The sequence below is a fragment of the Aegilops tauschii genome, chromosome 4, assembly GCF_002575655.3.
Source record: "Aegilops tauschii subsp. strangulata cultivar AL8/78 chromosome 4, Aet v6.0, whole genome shotgun sequence".
Taxonomy (NCBI): domain Eukaryota; kingdom Viridiplantae; phylum Streptophyta; class Magnoliopsida; order Poales; family Poaceae; genus Aegilops; species Aegilops tauschii.
This window is the reverse complement of record NC_053038.3, coordinates 522,272,480-522,294,612: the sequence shown is the minus strand read 5'-3', so window position 1 is coordinate 522,294,612 and position 22,133 is coordinate 522,272,480. Positions and strand designations below refer to the sequence as shown.

Sequence of the window (22,133 nt, the reverse complement as noted above, 5' to 3'; positions counted from 1 at the left end):
GGTGCTTTTTCAAGCCACGAAGGTTAGACCCCACAATGTTTTCGATGTCATGATAGCCAACCCTTATCTCATGAACGAGGAGAACCTAAAATGAGAAAGGTCGGAAGTGCATGAAAAACTACCTTGGATTTCGTGCGACATAGCGTCCGATATGTATACATGAAATATTACAATTAACGCTTATATAACGTGCAGTTAAAGCATGTTCATATAAAATAGAAACATACCTTGTATAATCACTTCGTCATGGTGGCCGGCAATGGAAAATTCCAGAGTCGAATGGAAGCACGGACATGCATGTTGGATCTCGGAGCCTGGCTAAATTTTTTCTAAAAAAACAATGGTCAAGATTTGATTGCTTACCAACCGACAAGTGTAATTCATTATTCTGTACCAAGGAAAAGATCCAATGATACCTTACACTGTTACAAATTCTCCAGAACTACACAATAGGGTCAAATGTCCATCTACCCAGCTCAAGTTGTGACCTTCCTGAATGAAATTAAAGAAAAAAAATATTGCTGCTTCCTGCTCATCCTATCTTTGATTTTGCTGCTTCTCTACATGTTTCTTTCCTGTAATTTCATTATCAGCATCATGCCCATGAGTCATGAGAGCAAAAGAGATGTGGTTTCCATCCAACACATAACAGATTGGATCGCAGAGGTAGTAGGAATTAGGGATGGGTGGACAAGGGGGAAATCAGGAAGAAAGGAAAGGGTCGCTGTGGAAGAACTGCACGAACCTGTCGAGGACAATGACGAACTAGTACACCATCGATGCGGCAGCGCATGCCAGAATCTAGGGCTTCACAGCGATTTGGCGTTCACTGCATAATAGAGCGATATCAGCGTCACGCATCGCTAGCGCTGCTCTACTACTATGGCCTTTGGACGGTTGCATAGCGCAAAGAGAGAGAGAGAAGGGGGGGGGGGGGGGGGGGGGGGGGGCAGCATTTCGTAAACAGCGCTTAAGGCGCATACCCCACATCTGCACTGGGTCGGCCATCTTACTCTTTTTTTTCCTTTTTGGGTAAAACCTCTCATAAGGCGCCCATTTCATTGATTCCTTTTTGGGTAAAACCTTTCATAAAAAGGTGCATAAGCACCTGAGACAACATTTCCTTTGTGCTAGATAGCTTCCTTTATGCATCTTCAAATAATGAACATGAGCATGTTTGTTTGTTTTTTCATTTTTATTGTTTTTTGGCTTGTTTTCTTTTTCTTCCTTTTTTCAATTTTGTGAACTTTTCTCGAGGTCTTGAAGTATGAACCTTTTTGAATTCGTGAACTTTTCTCAGATTCATGATTTGTTTTCAAAATTGATGAATTATTTTTGAATCCGTTGAACTATTTTTCAAATTCGATAAACTTTTTGTTTTCAAAATTTGAGGTACTTTTTTTCAAATTTGATGAACTTTTTCAAATCCGCTGGACTTGTTTCAAATAGATGAACTTTTTGGACGTTAGTGAATTTTTTTTCAAATTTTGATTAACTTTTTTTCACAATCAATGAATTGTTTTCCCAAATCAATGAACTTCTTAAAAATTCATGAACTTTTTCAGTTTTCTTGAAATCCGTGAACTTTTCAAATCCATGTACGTTTTTCAATCTGTGATCTTTTTTGAACTCATGGGCCTTTTCAAATTCATGAAATGTTTTCAAATTTGTAATGTATTTGGATCCATATTTGTTTTTCATTGTCAACTAGTCATTGTTTTGAACGCTGCACAATGAGGCGACCAAGCCAGGGAAAGGAGGGAGCGAGAGAAGGGAGGAGCGAGCAACCGGCTCGCCTGCTGGGCCGGCCCACACGAGATAGTTGCGTGAGCGCCAATTAGGAGCCCCCCCCCCCCCCCCCCCCCCCCCCGGCCGGGCCTGTTTGCATGCATCTTAGTTGTCATGGTCGCTCGTTTATCTTGTGCTTTTGTCGAACAAATATGTGATTTGATGAAGTGGCGTGTAGGTATAAGTAGGCTCAACTGCTTTATCTATGGACTCTTTTAGGTAGGTTTTGTGAATGGAGTAAAAGATATGGTAAAGAATTCTGTTGTAAGAAGCGTATGTTCGTTGTGCAATAATTGTACTAAGGTATGACTGATTTTGTGGTGCCAGCTACTTCCTTTGGTGGATGCTTTACCATAATATATTCCATAACTCGTGTCGGTTGTATAATATGTAAAGTAATGGTACATTTTGATGTATTTTTTCACCCCAAATTGATCATAGGTTCTTGAAATGCAGTTGTTAAATGCACTTATTCGTGAACAATTTATGTAGATCAAATATTTCTAGAAACATATTTTTTTTCCTAAATACTTTGTATCTTTCTTTGATTGAGACATCCTCAAAACCGACGGGTGCGATAACGCATGCCTCTATGGTCTACCATGTCCTTAGGCCTACAATTCATAGACATGGATGGCCTGTATGCCATAGATGCAAGGGGCGTTCATTTTTTTTATAGGCAACTCGGTGTCTACAGACAGGGTGGCGCTGCCCCCTCCTCCTCCGGGCAACTTGGTGTCTACAAATGCAAGGGGTGTTACTTTTTCCTGTGCCGGGTCACATGAGAATTGAATCTTTCAATAAATTTAGCATAGTAACATGTCTCATTTATTGAAGATTGGTTCGGATAAGTTAGAACATTACTACTCCAAACGGCATCGTAAGCAGTGGATATCATTCATTGACCCCGTCGCAAGTGGCTAAACCAAATTTGAAGTATTCATATACCACACTATTCAAATGCGACAAAAATACATCTGTAATGACTGTATACCACTCGTCCTCTATCCACGATGCCTGATGTAGATAGCACGTGTGACCTGTCACCCGTCAAATTTTGTCGCTAGCAAGTTCCTCGGCGTTGAAACTGAACGTCCACGCCTCAGAACAAATACATTATCTGTCATCGTATCTTCAAGAAATCAAACCGCTATCTATCAATAAATCTAGATATCTTCTATGAAGATATACAATTTAATTGTCTGCAGTGCGCTCTGAGTTCTATATAAACGGGAAGTGAGGCCATTTCAATCCATCCCAAACTCCTCCACAACCATAGGAGTGTGCCATGGTTTCTCAAGTCCCAACTAGGAAGCAATTCTAGCAACACCAACTTGAACTAGGTTAGAGGGTAATCGAAGCAAGAAAGCCACCATATTCACTCTAAGGAAGGATTGCCCTATACTGCGTCACCCAACTCCAACTATAGTCAAATCCCAACTACTCTTCTTCCACCCTTTCTTTCCCAAAACTTCTACTCATCCACCCCCTCCATTCCGCCGGTCCCCCAAATCCCAAACCAAAGAAAACAAAATGGGCAATGGCATCTCAAAAAACACATGCTTCTCTGGCGAAACCTATGCGCCAGCTGTCTCATCGGACCCAGTACCCGGCGACATCCATGGACACTCCTTCAAGTATGTGCCAACGGCCGTCGCCTTCGACAAGTCCCCAATGGCTAATGTGCTCTCATCAAAAACACCCCTCTTCTCTTTATTCGGAGCGGCCATCAATGCCAACCAAGCGACATCATCATCAATACCGTCGTTCCGCCTGCTTAATGAGTTGATGGTGCCGCAATCATCTGTGTGCACCGTTAAGAGCTCGTGCTCCTCCGCCGCTGCACCAGTCCAGGCCCAACCAACTAGGTTGTCCTTTTCTGGCCACTTCTTGGACTCATCCGGCACCGTATCCCCTATCTCCAACCAGCTGTCAAGGCGGCCCTTCATGTCAGGTATGCTAGACCACTCCTTCTCATCGTCCTCCCCCTTTGTTAGTCACCGGGACAGTGTTTCTCATCTGATGGTTGAACACGGTGCCATAGGCTCTCAGTGTTGCAATGAGCAACCTCTCAAAAAATCCTTAGCCACAGTCGGCTCCAGGCTCGATTTCAGTGTGCCACGCAACAACCTCCTATCAAAGGGTCCTACTGAGGTGTCAAATATGGATTCCTTTGGTGATGGGGGTCACCGCTCACCACCGATCGATAATGTGCAGTGGGCTCAAGGCATGGCCGGCGAGGACCGGTTCCAGGTGGCGGTCTCAGAGGAGCGTGGGTGGGTGTTCGTGGGGATTTATGATGGCTTCTTCGGTCCCGATGCGACCGACTACCTCTTTGCGAACCTCCACGTCGTTGTGCACCACGCACTCAAGGGTGTGCTCTCGGACAACATCCAGTGCAATGAGCCGACAACCAATTCTGGTAATCTCTTTTCCCTAAATGGAGGCAATCATAGCCCGGAATTTGAACGTAAGCCGGCGAAGAGGGGTCGGACAGAACATCCGGAGAAGAACAATTCTGCCATGTCTGGGGGCAGCCCAACGATGCACCAGAGAGTCCTTGGGGCACTGGCTTGGGCGCTGAGGGAGACGGAGGAGGCATTTTTCAAGGCAGCAGAGGAGGGTGCGGCCGACAACCCGGAGATTGGGCTGATGGGGTCATGCGTACTAGTGATGCTGATGAAGGGCGAGAACGTGTATGTGATGAATGTCGGGAACAGTCGTGCCGTGTTGGCGAGAAGGCCGGAGCCCAATCTTGATAACATCCTCGGCAAGGCGACAGAGAAGGATCTGCAGCAGTTGAAGGCCGAGATCATGGATGGCCTACAGTCCGTGCAGCTCAACGCTGAACACAGTACCTCCGTTGAGGAGGTATGTACACACTCTCTTAATTAGATCATCGTTAATGTGATGCATTTATTTGTGTTTTGACCATTACTAACTTGTGCTTGTTGGAATCTGTGCGATACAGGAGGTAAAGAGGATCAAGGCCGAACATATTGATCGCAACGCCATCATCCACGGCAGAGTGAAGGGGAAACTCAACATCACCAGAGCATTCGGGGCTGGCTACCTGAAGGAGGTACACACCAATCAACAACAGTGTCTCTTTTCTACTCCAGCATGCATGTTCAAGCACATCTCTGAGTGTAATGTTTCTTCTAGACTATTATGATGCCACTATGAAATTGCTAAATTATATACTCTGTGATGCATAGGAAAAGTGCACTTATTCTGAACAACATGCTATCAGTCTAGCATTCAAGGACTAGAAGTCTGTGTTTCCAATTAATTCCATGAGATAAGTTGTTCACCTCATGAGTAGGCCCTTTAATTCATTCATATACTTGATTAGTGGTAGTCCAACATTAGCTCAACAATAGTGTTGTTCCTGCCATGCATGTTGATGAAGAACCTAAAAACTGTGAATGTGACTTGCAATTCATGCATCACATCATGCAAATATGAAATCCATTGAAACCGTGAGCAACATAGTTTGCTGCATGTTCCTTGCATATGCTAATATATGGAGAGTCATCAAAGTATCCTGAAATGTCAATCTGCACACCTGATAATTCAAAGGATGCTCATCTTTTACTTGGCAGCCAAAGTGGAACAGTATGTTGTTAGCGTGCTTCAAGATTGATTACATCGGCAAGGACCCCTACATCAATTGCATCCCATCACTGCACCACCACCGTATCGGTCCAAACGACAAGTTCCTGGTGTTGTCGTCCGATGGGCTCTATCAGTATTTCACCAACAAAGAGGTGGTTGATGAGGTAGAGATGTTCACAGCTGCGTATCCCAAGGGCAATCCTGCTGAGCATCTCATCCGAGAAGTGTTACTTCGGGCTGCAAGGAAGGCCGGTGAGCAACACCTCTATACGTCGCACACAAACCAGTTTTCTGAAATTGTTCGTAACTTCGCATGCCTATTGATTTTCAGGTATGGACTACCATGAACTGCTCAACATATCCTATGACGAAAGGAGGAGGTACCATGATGACGTTTCCATCATCGTGATCTCATTCAAAGCACATGCACCATGAACAACAACCTTGTTAGGTCTTTGTTTTCCTTCTCTTGAGAATAATGTTCCTTTATCGCCGAAAGCCCGAAACTGATATGCATAGTTCTAGTAGTATGCTTATGTAATAAGGTTTCCCGGCAATGGTGATGGAAAGAATAGGCGAAACTATATAAGCTCAATAAGAATGTTATGTTTGTTCCTTTGCCTATACATGACCGAGATTGCTACATTCCAGTACTAGAAGCCGACACATGCTTCTCTGCGCCTTCAGTTTTACCAAATTAAAACTTCTCACAAAAATCTTTATCAGGCACTAAAAAAAATTACACTCCAAGCACATAATGCAGTTCACATTCAGTTTTCCTTTCATAGACTATGCATACTGATTTTGGCGGGAGAAACATAGCCTAAACATTTAGTATATACATATATTGGTACAAAAGCCTCCTCACCTTTGGAAATCCAATTCGGCTCTTGGTCCTATGACTCATATTCATGTACTCCCTCCGTTCCAAATTACTCGTCGTGGTTAGTAATTTGGAACGGAGGGAGTAGATGAAAAAACAAAGTTTCTGACACCATGTCACCAGTTGGCCATATCCAGAACTCTGTATTCACCATTTCCATGTTGTTCCAGTAAGGAAAAGCAACAATAACGATTATGTGGATTGGGAGAAGACATATAAGGGCTCAAAAAAGAAGATAAAAAAATTGATATCCATTCCACAAACCAAAGAAAAACATTGTATGCTATACATCAACCAGACATTTTTAATAAGCTTAGTCAGCATACTTTAGCTGCAACCTCATTAATGGCCGGCACAACCTGCACCATTTTCTTTTCTCATAGAGCAATACATTAAGATAGGGCATTCAGGTTTCTACTGATGGCATGCATCCTATTACGATGTATAAATGCAGAGAAATTTGCTTGTAGAATAAAAGGAAACAAGAACAAGGAGACCTGCAAGAAGGGCAAGAATACCGTGCGATGAAATCAAACGGAAGGGACGTAATAACAGAACGGAAATGACAAATCTTACGGTCTTTTATGGCAACTTTAGTTGACGCGAGGATGGCAAATTTAGTTGACAAGCACGGTAATTTTCTGGCAAAAAACAAACTAAGGGTGGAATTGCCAGGCTTACCAACTAAACTTGCCATCCCTCGCATATATAAATTGAAAACAAAAACGTTCAATTTGCCATTGGCAAATCCCAAACGTTCAGGACTTACCAGCGTCTTAATAAAAAGAGGCAAATTAAACAAGCAATGTTCATCATGAAAACCTCACCTGAGTTGCCTCCATGTGGCATAATAATGCCCAGAAAGCATGTGTCATCTGTTCCCACCACTATGCCCACCTTGGTTACCGGCACTTTTTACTTACCCAAAAGAAATTCTTCTGCTAGGCATCAAAAGGTGTAAATGGAATACTATAAACCGCATACAACTTAAAACAGGTTCCCACTTCCATGGTAAGAAATAAACATCGCTGCCTTTAATTTGTGCCCCCCGTTCCTAAATATAAGTCTTTTTAGAGATTCCACTACAAACTACATACGGATGTATATAGACATATTTTAGAGTGTAGGTTCACTCATTTTGCTCCGTATGTAGTCCATAGTGGAATCTCTAGAAAGACTTATATTTAGAAACGGAGGAAGTACATCACAACATCAGGGTGCATATACAGCTAGCTGTTCTGCTTTGTACACAGCAAAAGGACTGTCAGTCATACCGCATAATTAGGAGGGCTAATCATCGCGAACTAAAGTTATGATGACTGTTGGATCCCTGCTAACATTCTACCTATCTATCAACTCTGTAAACTTGCAACTTATCATCGCTCAGGCACCCAAGGTACCCACCTCCCGCTCGACTTCCCGCATACCTTAGGTCGAGGATTGGCTGGCGGTGGGGTATCAGGCCAGAATGGACCCCAAGGGAAGGTAGTCGCCAGGTAAGGACCCCGCGGTGTGACTCGTCCCCGTAGGCGAAGAGATGTTCGTCGTTCCCGCAAGGTACGATTGCCGATTTGCACATGCGCACTTCGCTTACGTTGGAGTGGCATGTGCTGCCCTCGGCGAAGGATGCATTGCCTGTCCTCCTGATGACGGTGTGCTGCCCCAGTTTTCCTGCACCAGATTGTGTCGGCGTCTGTGATAGGTACGCTTGAGATGGAGCAGCGGCGTCCCCTGATGAGTAATCGGCCTTGGGCCGGTAGGAGGCCACCAACAGATCGCTCGATGGAGGGGCACAAGCAAGAGAGAAGCAGACTCGTTGGTTATCATCCTCTAGTAGTAGCTTTGGACTGAGAAAAACCAACGGCAACATACATGAGAACCAAAACCGATTCACGGATCGGCAAAGTTGCAAAGGCAGTTCTAGGCGAACACCAATCGACATCAGTAATGACAAGAAGCACATAGTATTGATGCTTTTGAGCATCCCTGTGTCACATACCTGCTTTGATTGCCATCAGCATCCCACATGCAAGGCCCTATGGCAGAAGCTGAAAGAACCTTTCTGGAACCACTGTTATCAGTGACAGAGTGTAGTGTATGGACCAGATGTTTAGATAGCCCAGCCATGGAATGCAAGGGTCTTGAATGCTGACGAGTATCAAATACCAAAACCCTGCCATCCTGCAGAACACAACAAGGACATTCATGTAAATCTTGCAAAGGGTATCAAAATTCAATATGCTTAAGATCAGGATATGCTGAACCTGCAAGCCAGCATAAATGCGATGTGAATCAGAGTCATGTGCTGAACATGACCAAGCAGGAAGCTGCAAGGTAGTGTGATAGAGCATTAGGTCATGATGTCATTGTCTGAACCTAATTTGCCCATTCAAAATAGAAAACATGTGTTGCAGATTTGGAAGGTCAGATAATTACCGGTAAATTACATTCAAGAACAACACTGTTGGTCGTCATGCTGGATTCAAATATAACGATCAGTGTTCAAAAGAAATAATGATAAAACTAACTTAGAGGCGACAGTAAAACAGAAGAACCACCATTTGTCATAAAAAAAATTCAAGACAAACCTAAAGAGTGAGAGCCTTCTGCCTAGTGATGCAAAAAGAGCAGAGCCACCAGGCAAGATACATATGTCCTTGACAACTTTAGTATCAGGAGGAAGCTGTATTGTATGTGCTTCATGGCTGGATAGCATGCTAATCTGTTGACATTGAAAAATCACAATAAGGTGTTTCAAAATTTTAATGGTGATATCCATTAATTTCGGGAGAAAAACAAGATCTAAATATACCTTTCTAAGAACATGTTCTCCACCCACACCAGGTGCCTTCCCAGAAGCAAGTATTATTTGGTTAGATGCATCTATGCCCATGACTCGAGCACCATCAAAAGATAATTCCTTCTGTATAGCATGGTAAAGAAATTAGAAGGATGGCTAGATTAAATTTGGAAAGAGATAAATCCAGCCAGAATCCAACTGCAAAATTGGTGGAAGAAATATGTAGGCAATGCACAGCGGTTTCAAACAAACAGATAATCCACGAGAATTAGCAGTCCAAATTATGAAGGTCTTTCGATACTAGCTAAGCATTTGGTGCCACTTTGCTTTAATATATTTCAATTATTCACAATAGGTACATATGGGGTGGGACAAAACTGGAGTATCCTGTACTGGGTGATAGATCACCTGATCAGGCGTGATGGTTCTAAGCCATAAAAAAATTAGACAGCCATCAGTTCCACCAAGTTCTTTTTCGCGGGGTTGAGGTGGGATCAAGTTCCTATGTGCAGATCACACATTTTCATGACCAAGTGAAAACTGTTCTAAGATCTGACAATCAACACAACCAACAGTTTCAGCTTCCTTAATCACAAAAAATAAGATGGGTACATATTATGAGTCTTAATATTCTGTTCAACCTCCTAAACCATAACATGCAAACAAAACAAGGTTTATATGTGTTATTTGAAACAAAATAATCATAGTTGACAAAACATTTTTCAATTTACATATCTAACAGAAGAAGCTGGGCCAGAATCATGAATTCCCTGCCCAACCCAATTTCTACTTCGATGTTGCTTTTACTAAAACTAAAATGACCATATGTTTCAGATCAGACAAGAATACCAGACATCCATCATCAGTAAAACATGTAGTACATAGTATAGGCTGAATGTTTGCAGCTGAAAATAGCACTTTGTAACAAATATTTACCAGTAAAACAAAACGGCAACTGTTGCCAGAAGCTGAGGCTGCACTGGCTGAGGCTGATGGTTCCAGATATGTTCTTCCATCTGAGTGCTCTGCTATTTTCTACAAAGCAGAGGAAGAAGATTTGGCATATACACTCATGTGGTGTCATTAATCATTGAAAAATTCAAATGGTATTACCTGTCTTTTTGAGACACCAACATCTGCTGACCTGTGATTCTGCAAGGCACACACATAAGAAAATGAAAGCATAAGTTTCTCACAAGTCTGACAACTATTGATCATTGCTACATAAATTTTCTGATGCAGAAACAATCGATGAATAAAGCAACATAAGAGATGTATTAGTTCAATATAAAGAACCTCTGATACCTTCTTTGTATATTACTACAGTACCTGAATAACAGGTGCAAACATACTATCTAGTGACACAATGCACTTGACACAATTTTCATCATTTAGAATTTGGGCACTGCAATAAGCAGCAAAGATTGCTACAACCTATAGCATACCTTCTCAGAAATTATCTCGTCAAGCAGCTTCCCTTGTTTCAGGACCTTAAGACAAGAAAAAAAAATTATGTTAGCAGGAACTTACTAATACAAACTAGAAAGAGAACAGCATTTTGCACATGGTGAGTAACTAAAGAAGCTCGCAGATAGCATAAGGAAATTGCTTACCACTTCCTCAAGGGATTCGAGCTTTTGCCTGCAAAACCGTAATTGCTGCAGACAAGCAGCGATGTTCAGATCGCGGCCAAAACAAAATATACAGACAAAGTGGAGAAACAAACCCAACCTTCTCAAGATCATTATTTGGAACAGCAACCTCCGGTGCATAGATGTTGATAATGTCCTTATGTTTAAACCTTCTTCCACATTGAGGGCACTAGCAGACAACACATTGGACAGTGTGATTGGCTGATTGCGCAGAAGGATATGTATGCACACGCTGTTATTCCAAACGAAAAAACCATCGGCACACGTACCGTAGCACTAGCGTTACCACGCTGCGTTAACCACCTCTCCAGGCAAGATCTGCCGTAGACATGCCCACAAGGAATGCAACTACAGCATAAGGTTATCACCTAAGTTAGCCATTTTACACACTGTATCCATAGACCAACCAAAATAAAATCACAGCCCCTGTTCTTGTGACAGCTACTAACTACCTAGCAGACGCAGACCAGGCAAGAATCAGCAAGCGATTCGGCCTCACCTGATGCGATGCTCGCCTTCGGAGGTCCAGGGCTCCATACACACGGGGCAAGAGGGGGCGTTGGCCGCCCTCTCCGCCGCCGCGCCGCCGGGAACCCTAGCTTGCACGGCCGGCCCGCATCCCTCCGCGACGCTCTCCTCCTGCTCCTCCTCCTCCCCCTCATCCGATCTTTCGCCGTCCTCTACGTCCGTTCCCTCCTCCGGCTCCTCCCCCGACGACGACGACGAGGAATCCGATCCTCCCCCATCTTCCCCGTCCTCCCCTTCGCTGTAGCTGACCTCGAAATCGAGGTCCTCGTCCTCCAGGATCAGCACCGGAGGAGTCGCCCGCCTGCCCCGGGGGCGCGGCGGCATGGCGACGGCGGCGGCGGCGGCGGAGGAGGAGAAAGGCGAGGGCAAGAGCGGTTTAAAGTTGAACGGGATTTTTCGTTTCTTTTTTCGATTTCGACGACAGTAGGGGAAAAAAAGGGGTCTTGATACCATCCATCGCACCGTCCATCGTACATCGGACGGTTACTTTTGTTTACTCCTTCTATTTACTTTCTTCTCCAGCAAACAGAAGTATGAGTTCAGCTAGTACGCATGGGACAAATGGATTTTGTGCGGACAAAAGCATATGATAGAGTTGAATGGGTTCCATCAACAAATGAGATAAGGTTAGGGTTTCGGATATGATCATGGAGTGTGTTTATTCTGTCACACATAGAATCCGGTTAAATGATACAGAGACAGATGGATTCATACCCATCAGGGGATTGAGACAGAAAGACTTATTATCCCCTTACATATTTCTTCTTTGTTTTGAAGGTCTATCTAGCTTGTTGGCTCAGGAGGAGGAGACAGGTGGTATTGAGGCCAACTCCAACGCAGGCACCCAAATCGTCCAGGTATGTCCGTTTTGGCCCAAACAGACAGACGAGTCGGCCGAACGCGCGACCCCCATTAGCAAAATACGTCTATTTCTGATCCGGCTCGCCCCATCCTAGGCGCAAAATTGCTTTGGCTTTGCGGTCAAACGGGCACAGAACATACGCCCACGCGACCTCTTGTCGTCCATCTCGGGCCTGCGTGTCGACCGTCCAACTATCTCCAAGCTACCGCAGTCAATGCACACGTATGGGCGGACCCGCCGGTCAGGCAGCCAGATGGCCCCGGCCACGTCCTTTTTTATGGCGAAGCCGTGGACTTCCACTTCCCCACCATCTCCATTGCCCCCTCCCTCCCAGACATCAAACCCTAGCATAGCGCTGCCGGCCATGGGGTTCTGGAAGTGGTATCCCGGCAAGAAGACCAAGCACGACCACGAGGCGGGGGCGTCGTCCGCCTCGTCTGGAAGCGCGGCCAGCCACTCCACCCCGCTGGCATCCTTCTCCATTTACCCTCCTGGCGGTCGCGCTACACTTTCGGCCCTACATCAAGGTCGCCATTTGCCGCTGGTACTGGGAGACTGGCACCCCGCTGCCGTGGTCAGATGCCCACCTCTAGGAGATCGCCCGTTGTCGCGCCCGGATTCCGCGCTAGTACTTCCCTGATCGCAGGTACGACGTTGACTCGCCCCTCTGGGACACATGGTTCCAGGACGAGCACGACATGCGTCAGCAAATTTTTTTGCCGGTTGTGCTCGTGGCCCGCCCCGTGAGTCCCAGAGTGTGCCTCGTGTGCGCGCACCAAGCCCGTCCAGAGCGCGCGCCTGCACGCGGGTGCGCGGCCTGACGCCTAAGGCCTCTCCCTCCCCGTCGTCACCACCCCCAGAACTTCCCATCGTGACGGCCGAGGAGGAGGATCGGCTGGTGCAGGCCGTCATGGAGGACTCCGAGCGGGAATATAGGCGCCGCCAGGAGGAGGAATGGGAGGGGCTGCAGGAGATGTTGGAGCTGTCGGCCGCCGGAGATGGCTACGTGCCAGAGCTGGACGTCAATCAGGAGATGAAGATGGAGGTGAAGGAGGAGGCCACAAAGGAGAGTGCATGGGTGACGTGGTGACCACCACCGCCACCGCCACCCCCATCGCCGCCGTAGCCTGCACAACACTCACCCGCCCCATTCTAGCACTAGTAGAAAACAGGGCTTTGGTCACAGGGCAGTATTCACATTAGTCCCGGTTCAGTCACGAACCGGGACTAATGTGAGCATTCGTCCTGGTTCGTGCGGCTAAGGCATTAGTCCCGGTTCACCTGGGCCATTTAGTCCCGGTTGGTGCCACGAACCGGGACTAAAGGGTGCGATGCCCATTAGTCCCGGTTGGTGGCACCAACCGGTACTAATGGGCTTTAAGGCATTAGTACCGGTTCATGGCACAAACCGGTACTAAAGGTCCCATTTTCAAACTCTACCCCCCCTGTGGACCGCCTTTTCAGTTTTAGAAAAAACACAAGAAAATGATGGAAATTTCGAAAAAATAAAATAAAATAAATTTCCCATGTGATATGTGGTCTAGTTGTTGGGAAAATTAACAAATATGAATTTCGACTTTATTTGCAAAATCTCTCTGGAATTTGTAAAATGGGCATAACTTTTGCATACGAACTCGGATGAAAAAGTTTTTTATATGAAAAATCATCTACTCGAAAAGTTACATCCGAGTTTACTTGGGGGAACCCCGTTAAACATTTTCAAAATCCTCAAAAACCTAACAGAAAAAAAGTTACGGGGCTTTTAAGATCTAGAGTGGAAAAAATCGAATTTTTTTCAAACTGTGGTCAAACTGTGGTCAAACAATGGTCAAACTAATTATTCTAGAATATTAGTGTTACTAAATTATTATTTCAGTTATTTTGAATTTTGGTCAAATCTGGTCAAACTGTGGTCAAACAATGGTCAAACAATGGTCAAACTAATTATTGTACAATATTAGTGTTACTAAATTATTATTTCAATTATTTTGAATTTTGGTCAAATCTGGTCAAACTATGGTCAAACTATGGTCAAACTAATTATTCAAGAAATATTAGTGTTACTAAATAATTATTGTTTTTTAAAACAATAGTTTAAAACTCAAACAGTGAAATGTGTCACTTCATGCTCAAGCAAAATTCCTGAGGGTTAATAGGATTGACATCTTACTATTGTTAGGAAAACAACAAGTGCAGAGTTGGAAACGAGGGAGAATAGAACCCGGAAGTTAAGCGTGCTCAGGCTGGGGGAGTGGGAGGATGGGTGACCGTTCGGGAAGTTAGATGATTTGGAATGATGAGGGGTGATTAGAGATTAGAGAATAAATTGAGCAGTGATGAGGGGTGATGATTAGAGATTAGAGGTTAAAATAATTCAGAAATTTGAAAATAAAAAAATTCAAATTTTTTTTTCAAAAAAAATCATAAAATTTCCTTTAGTCCCGGTTGGTGTTACCAACCAGGACTAAAGGTGGAGCTCCACGTGGCCGCGGCCTTTAGTCCCGGTTCGTGTAAGAACCGGGACTAAAGGGGAGAGGCATTAGTAACGACCCTTTAGTCCCGGTTCAAAAACCGGGACTAAAGGGCCTTACCAACCGGGACAAAAGCCCCCTTTTTCTACTAGTGTAGGGGCCGCCGCCTCAGCTCTGGACGCCCCCACCCTACATCGACCTGACTAGCAACGACGAGGACAGTGATGCCTGAAGACAGCGATGGCATCGGCGGCGCGGGGTGGCGGCCAAACTACCTTTTATGTTTTTTTATTTCAACCTAAGTACTATGTGTGGGACGTGACTATGGTGGACAGTTTAATTAAGTTTGTTATATATCTATGTTTTAAGCTATTTTGCAATGCCTTTTTAAAAATTTACAATGCCTTTTTGGGTGTTTTTTTCATGTCCAACACGTACAATGTTTGGGATGCGACCGCACGTTGGGTGCACTGACCCACGGACGCCCCAAACCGAACATGGGCGTCCATTTTGCCGCCCCAAACAAATGAAATTCGGATCGAACGGACGTCTGTTTGGGATCTTGCATTGGAGTTGCCCTGAGGGTATTCGGGTTTGCAGGAATGCACCATCTATTTCTCGTCTTCTTTTTGCAGACACTCCTTGATATTGATGAGAGCTAACACCCAGAATGCAAACACCCTCAAGAGAATACTGGATACATACTGTGATAGTTCAGGACAACGTGTAAGTACAGCAAAATCTAGTATTTTTTCCAATCCTAATACAGGTGTCACGGTTAGGGAAGATGTTTGTAGGGACCTTGATATAATGACAAAAACTTTATTAGATAAATATTTAGGCCTACCGACTGTTGTCGTAGTGGATAGGAGTGATTGCTTCCAACACCTAATTGACAGAATTTGCCAGAGGCTCAAGGGTTGGAAGGAGAAAAGGTTATCAATGCAAGGAAAGGAAATTTTTATTGAAATCCGTTGCACAAGCAATTCCCTCCTATGCAATGTCAATATTTAGGCTACCAAAAGGTATTTGCAAATCAATTACTGATTAATTATCAGGATTTTGGTGGGGAGACGGAGAAGATAAGAAAAAATGCATTGATTTGCATGGTGGAAAATGTGTGTACCAAAGAGGAAGGGAGGAATGGGGTTTCGAGACCTTCACAGTTTTAATCTTGCTATGTTAGCAAAGCAGTGTTGGCGGCTTCTCCAGAATCCTGATTCCTTGTGTGCTCGAGTTCTAAGTGCAAAGTATTATCCAAATGGTGATATTTTAAAAGCTGGACCTAAGAAAGGGTCCTCATTTACTTGGCAAAGTATAGTCGCTGGAATTCAGACTTTGAAAAGAGGTTGTATATGGCGAGTTGGTTCAGGATTGCAAATAAAAATTTGGGAAGATCCATGGATCCCATCTAGCGAAACAAGGAGAGTCATTACACCAAGAGGAGGAACTGTGTTAACATTGGTACATGATTTGATTGACCCTCATACGGGTCAATGGGATTTGGATCTCATTCTATCTTCTCACCGGTGGATGTCGCCAGAATTGTGCAGATTCCCCTTCGGATTGAGGCTGTGGAAGATTATGTTGCATGGAAATATACAAGATCGGGAACTTTCTCGGTCCGATTGGCGTATCATGCGGAGTTCAATCATCAATTTGGGCGCCAAATGGACAGATCAGATGGCCAGGGCAGTGTGCACATAAATCCGATCTGGAAGGAATTGTGGCAACTTCGTATCCCAGGGAAAGTTAAACATTTTGGATGGAAGGTACTAAAGCGTGTATTGCCATGCCTAGGTGTCATGGCTGGACGACACATCCTGGTTCTTTCACAATGCCCAATATGTAAAGTTGGGTTTGATGATATACAACATGTCATCTTTAATTGTTCAAGAGCAAAGGAGGTATGTATAACAACAACAACAATTCCAAACAAGTTGGGGTAGGCTAGAGGTGAAACCCTTAAAGATCTCGCGTGTTCGAAAAGCACGAACAAAATTTGAAAACATCAACAATCTTTTGAAAAATTTCAAACAAAAAATAAATAAATAAGAGAACAAAAGGGGAAAAACAAATAGAAAAATAAAAAAAGAAAAAGAAAAGAAAAAACGGCCTCAGAACTTCCAAAAGCAGACGGGATTCTTCTGAAACCTTCCCAAAATCGAGCAGCTTGCGAGCACGCGTAACGCGATTAATGGGCCGGCCTACTGCGAGCGCGTATAGGCGATCGAACGTTTAACGCTTACAGCGGGCGATACCCAAGTGGGAAATTCCTATTTGCCGCTCGCTGCGGCAAGTCGACGCGACACACAGGGGGATGGACAAGCGTTCGGATGGGCCGGCCCGTTCATACGTTTGTGCGAATCCGGTTTTGGGAATCTTCTAGGTGGTTCCCAGCTGGTTTTTTTTCTTCTGATTTTGGGAACCTTCTAGGAGGTTTCTAAACCGGTTTTTCTATTTCCCTTTTTTCCCCTTTTTGTTTCTTTCCTTTTTCTATTTCTTATCTTTTTCGTTTAAAATTTTTCTTTTCTTTTCTTTTCTTTTCTTTTTCTGTTTTCTTTTCTTTTCTTTGCTCTTTTGTTTTTTGTTTTTTCATGTTTCTTTTGTTAGGATTTCAAATATTTATTCAGAATTGTATCACTTGGTCCTGTTTCAAAATTTGCTCTCAATTTCAAAAAAATGTTCAGGAATTTCATAAAATGTCCCTTTTTCAAATTTTGTTAACAATTTAAAAAACGTGTTTCGAAAAGTCTGTCAGGAATTTTGACAAATGTTCTTGTTTTAAATTTTGTTCACAATTTCAAAAAATGTTCATCTTTTAGAAAATGTTCAGTAAATTCAAAAAATGTTCTCGTTTTCGATATTTGTCATGTTCTCGTTTTCAATTTTTTTTGTCATGTTCATGTTTTTGAAAAAACATAAGTGGCTTTAGACAGATCCAAACCATGGATTGCACACAACGCTTGGCACGACTTATCCGCACAGTCTTCCAAAGGGTAACAGAGGTATTCGACATCTGCACATAATGCGCATAATGCACATAATGCACAGCAAAGACAACAACCAGTTAGCTAGTATACATAGTGCACTAGATACTTTTTATTTGTTGGAACATGAAAATATATGAGTACAATAATAAAAGGATTATTTGCGACAGGAAATAAAATACCTTTGCTGCACTTTGCTGCTGCTGCTTGACAAGACCAAAAACTGGTGCACATGACCAGTAGAGCTACCAAACACATAGCCTTCTTGTTGTTGCTGATAAACGCCATCATCAGTTAGCCTTCTTTTTCTTCCTTGTTGTTCTATCTTATATACCACCACGTACAACGATGTTCTTTTTCTATGCGTTTATTTAGATGCGTGTGACCTATTCTTTCATGGATTTTCTTCCCATTCATGTGTACTATATATAATATAATGCATAATTAAATCGTAGTATTATGTATACGCATTATTACTTACCAAAACCTTCCTTTTGTTATATATATCGATAGGATTTTTTTCTAGATTTTGATATCCTTCATATTAATTCATACCTAACAAGAATCACACCATTACCTCGCAAAAAAAGGAATCATATCAAATCTTTGGATGTATCTATACATAGCCTGTTGCCAAGGTTCATGAAATTCTTTAGTTAGAATTAAATTTTATTCATAACTTATGTTCCTTTCGTATGATATTTTGTGAATACTGCATTACAATTACTGCAAAAATAGCATTTGCAGCAGGTTCATTAGCCACAGTTGATCAAAGATTGAAAGGAATCGGATGAAATAACTAGTTAAGGGGGTACCCTTGCAAAGGTCACCCCAAACTCCTCTAGCTGTGCACCAATTGTCGCAACCAGATAGTTTTGGTGAGATTTTTCCCATGGCAGGGGATGGGAGGGCTGATAGTACATGTTTTTTTTTCTAAACCTATATTTTCAAAATGAAGTCGTCCAAATTGCGAACCTTTCTCAGGTTTGTGTTCATCTTCTCAAGATGTTTGAAACTAGATACCATGTTGATAGGTTTTGATGAACTTTTTTTTTGTTATAACTTGTGCTCCCTACTGTAGTGCATTTATGTTCCCTAGCGTAGTGCACTTGTGCTCCCTTCTTTTGCATTGTGCTCCTAGTGTAGTTTGCCCATGCTCCCTTCTGTAATGCACTTGTGCTCCCCTACGTAGTGCCCCCTGTGCTCTTTGCTTTAGTGCACTTTGGCTCCCCACATAGTGTACTCTGTGCTCCCCTTTATGTAGTGCGACACCGGAGGGCTACAATGCACGCTACAATTGCTTATTCGAAAATGAATCCTGAACAGTTCTTTCCTTCATGGATTCTTATCTGTTAGGTTCCAGTAGTTTTCGTGGTCTCCTTCTGTTGCAATTATATAATAACGAGAAAATCAGAGATAAAATATGCAAGAACTGATTGAATAAACATGATATTTGAGCAATTTATCCTGTAAAATTATTATTAAAACTGAACGTACCACCCCCTAATGATCTCGACGGCCGCCACCTCGCGCCATGAGAGTCGCCTCCTCTCTTCTCCTTTCCTCCCCAATCTGTCACCTCTCCCTCTAATTTTCTGGGCCCAAAGGTTATCCTGATCTATAAAGGTTATCCACCTTTCTCCTCTTCCAGCTTTGTAAACCCGTTCGCATTCTCTATCTACCTATATAGAGGCGGTGTAGTTTGTTCTCTAAGCCGACGGTTATCATGTCTCTAGATACGAATATTCACTAGAGGTTGGAAATCTCTTTCCTACAACCATGGTGTTGATAACTAGGATATCAGTGTTTTGAACTAGGTTCTGATATCAGGAAAATCCTCCAATCGAAATCCTAGAATGGATGAAATCCATATTTATATGAATAGTAGATATATTATGAGATCCTATCTAACTGCATTTCTGAATCGAGTTTACTTAGAGTTCAACGACATTTTCTCATGCAACAGTTCTGATTCGCTTGTGCCGTGTAGCCAATTATATGAAGAATCGTTTTAGCTCGGAAGTTTCAAAAGAAATCGCATGGAAAGACCTAACATTGTCCAAAAGCTTGTGCAGGAGGCTCTGGACGTAAGTACTTGATTCATGTCCGAGTCAGCCTAGGGTCCGGAAGCGCGCACGTGATTCATGTCCGAGTCAGCCTAGGGTTTTATACTTTTCGATGGGATTCAGAGTCCTTTTTCCTGTACGAAAAGTCCAGCGGCCTCATATATCAATTGGACTTACAACCAATTGAACAACACACAATCATCAAACACATATACTAGTTTGTTCATCTCATTTTACCTCTCCCTCATTCTTCATAGTTCATCGTGTTGGAGAACAGAGATCAGTAGACTCTAGGGGAGGATGGGCCGACCTAGGACAACTTATCGACGCCACACACCCTGACGGGGTTCTTCCTGTGCGTGAGGGGTTTTGGGGTCCTCAAAAGTCCTTTGACTTGCAATGCATACCGCGCTACCGGCGATGTTCCGCTGGCAATGTGTCTCGCGTACCGCGCTCGATGTCGTGGGTACATGGTGACGTGATCATGTGCGAGCACACCTTTTGGATGGAGGACTGAAGATCCAGAATCATCATCATCCATAAATATGTTTGACGATAACGAGCCTCTGAAGACCGCAGAGATTAGCACCAACAACATCATCCAACCCAATTTTGATGAACTAAGGAGAAAATCGCCAAGCTTTTGATGAGCACAAGAAAAAGCCGAAGAGGATGATTGCAGGAGTTTCTAGCAAATTTCAAAAAAGGACCGTCGAGGCGTTGAGCACGGGTAATGATATTGCAGGAGTCTCTCAGGTTGGGGACATCAAGTTCCATCCTCTCCTCAATGAACATGTTAAACCCTTTTTGAGTAGAATTTTGTCTCCTAAATAATTGGCTGAAATTTAAAGTTACATTAGTAAGGGTAAAGATCTAGTGTATAATTCGTTCACTGAGAATGAAAAAGCTTCGATGAATATGCCTCACTTATCCAATGGTAATATTGCTACAATCACTAGTGAAAACCACTGGAAAAAATAGCGCGCTATAGCGTCGCTAATAGCACGCTATAGCGTACTGGGAATTGCCTCGCTAAACATATCGGTGTACAACGTCTCGCTAATAGCACGCTATAGTGCGATATAGCGCGCTATTTTTTTCATTGGTGAAAACCCTAACCCACTACTCCGGAGTCGTCTCCTCTTTGATTTCTATGCCACCTGTCAGCCATCCCTCTAAGCCCGACCTTCTCCAGTATCGGCGACCAGACCATGCACCCCCACACGCGAACATATCATGTTTTGGACATGTTCCCACTAGCCACCATGGCCTCCCCATCTCAGGCTCGGGGATTCCCTGCTCCTGCCACTCATCTATACACGAAGGAAACCAACATGCGCTAATCTATTTTCAGCTGCTCGAGAAATAGCAAAATCGGAGTATTTGTGATTTTGTTTAGTACGCATAGTCAATGTCAAAATATTTGCATCGTCATATTTTCTTTTAGTTTAGCTGGAAGTAAGTTGTCTGAATATATAATTTGGACAGATTCGAGGTGGAGGAAGAAGGCGACGATGCGTAGCACTGAGGCCGTCGACAGTAGCTTCAGGGTGAGCGAAGCGAGGCCCGACGACGATGGCAAAGCCTCGGCTAGGAACGAGCCGTAGCTGGCGACGAGACGGCGGAGGCGAGTTAGAAGGTTGGCGGGTGCATGCGCGGGTGAAGGTGATGAAGACATCGAAATTGGAGGTCGGTGGGGCTTAGAGGGATGGCTGACGGCCCGGCAAGCATGGCGATGGGGAAGGGGGGGGGGTGGCGAGGCTGGCTTGCGACCGCTGGTGGCACCAGGCGACCCAATCGGCGGCAACATGCGATGGAAGGAAGAAAAGAATGTGCGATATGTTCTTCAGGAAGAAGAAGAATGGTTGGAGGAAGAAGACAGAACCTGACCCGTTCGTGTTTATCTAAGGGGTCAGATTGATGTGAAAATTGATTAACCCAATAGGCCCTTTTTCTGTCTGGATCTGTCTAGAGCACATCAAGATATTCTCTAATTATTGTACATCTAAGTAAATTAATATAAAAAATACTTCAACAAAGGATGAATTTTATTACTCAAAATGAAGCATCAACTGGATATAAACACAATAAGCACACACCTGGTCTCTGCATAGTTAGGATGCACACAACCAACACCAACACACACAAAAACGCTGGCAAATAACAGTCATATAAGACCAAAGCTATGCCAAAGCGAGAGAAAAAAAAACCCAAAACGATCAAACCCACAATCCCAAACTACAACAATCACCATATTCGCACCAATCATCTCATAACACCACAAGAACAACGAGATTCTTCAACATCAACGCCTTCAAGAAGGGAGCATCGCTCCAGCGTTTTCATCCTGAAGGCCAAAATGTAGATTCACTAGTACAAAACAGGGCTTTCGTCACAGGGCAATATTCACATTAGTCCCGGTTCAGTCATGAACCAGGACTAATGTGAGCATTGGTCCCGGTTCGTGCGGCTAAG

General features: G+C 43.6%; 2 protein-coding genes across 3 annotated transcripts; one reads left to right on the top strand and one right to left on the bottom strand.

Annotated features, from left to right (window-relative positions):
* The first annotated feature begins 2,994 nt into the window (after nucleotides 1-2,994).
* On the top strand, nucleotides 2,995-6,016 carry LOC109743368 (probable protein phosphatase 2C 31). Of its 2 annotated transcripts, XM_040387729.3 has the most exons (5): nucleotides 3,001-3,742; nucleotides 3,833-4,659; nucleotides 4,760-4,870; nucleotides 5,394-5,658; nucleotides 5,738-6,016. In XM_040387729.3, the coding sequence occupies exons 1-5, from the start codon at nucleotides 3,322-3,324 to the stop codon at nucleotides 5,839-5,841; spliced, it is 1,728 nt and encodes a 575-aa protein (XP_040243663.1). In that variant the 5' UTR covers nucleotides 3,001-3,321; the 3' UTR covers nucleotides 5,842-6,016. The 2 variants fall into 2 exon arrangements, with proteins under 2 accessions (XP_020158044.1, XP_040243663.1); XM_020302455.4 differs by having other exon boundaries at nucleotides 2,995-4,659.
* Nucleotides 6,017-7,451: 1,435 nt separating this feature from the next.
* On the bottom strand, nucleotides 7,452-11,680 carry LOC109743380 (uncharacterized). The gene is made up of 13 exons (XM_020302470.4): nucleotides 11,241-11,680; nucleotides 11,011-11,089; nucleotides 10,821-10,910; nucleotides 10,703-10,747; nucleotides 10,535-10,579; nucleotides 10,203-10,241; nucleotides 10,026-10,124; nucleotides 9,102-9,212; nucleotides 8,878-9,011; nucleotides 8,726-8,765; nucleotides 8,554-8,616; nucleotides 8,289-8,470; nucleotides 7,452-8,136 (listed from the first exon to the last, which is right to left on the bottom strand). The coding sequence occupies exons 1-13, from the start codon at nucleotides 11,591-11,593 to the stop codon at nucleotides 7,635-7,637; spliced, it is 1,782 nt and encodes a 593-aa protein (XP_020158059.1). The 5' UTR covers nucleotides 11,594-11,680; the 3' UTR covers nucleotides 7,452-7,634.
* Nucleotides 11,681-22,133: the final 10,453 nt, after the last annotated feature.

What these genes read in the sequence shown, in the direction of transcription:
- LOC109743380 (XM_020302470.4), bottom strand. Translation starts at nt 11,593, where the DNA reads ATGCCGCCGCGCCCCCGGGGCAGGCGGGCGACTCCTCCGGTGCTGATC. An exon ending in GTGGTAACGCTAGTGCTACG is followed by an intron (nt 10,911 to 11,010) that starts GTACGTGTGCCG and finishes GTTGTCTGCTAG; the next exon opens with TGCCCTCAATGTGGAAGAAG. An exon ending in GTTGCCGTTTTGTTTTACTG is followed by an intron (nt 9,213 to 10,025) that starts GTAAATATTTGT and finishes CATGCTATACAG; the next exon opens with AAGGAATTATCTTTTGATGG.
- LOC109743368 (XM_020302455.4), top strand. Translation starts at nt 3,322, where the DNA reads ATGGGCAATGGCATCTCAAAAAACACATGCTTCTCTGGCGAAACCTAT. An exon ending in ACAGTACCTCCGTTGAGGAG is followed by an intron (nt 4,660 to 4,759) that starts GTATGTACACAC and finishes TGTGCGATACAG; the next exon opens with GAGGTAAAGAGGATCAAGGC. An exon ending in TCGGGCTGCAAGGAAGGCCG is followed by an intron (nt 5,659 to 5,737) that starts GTGAGCAACACC and finishes ATTGATTTTCAG; the next exon opens with GTATGGACTACCATGAACTG.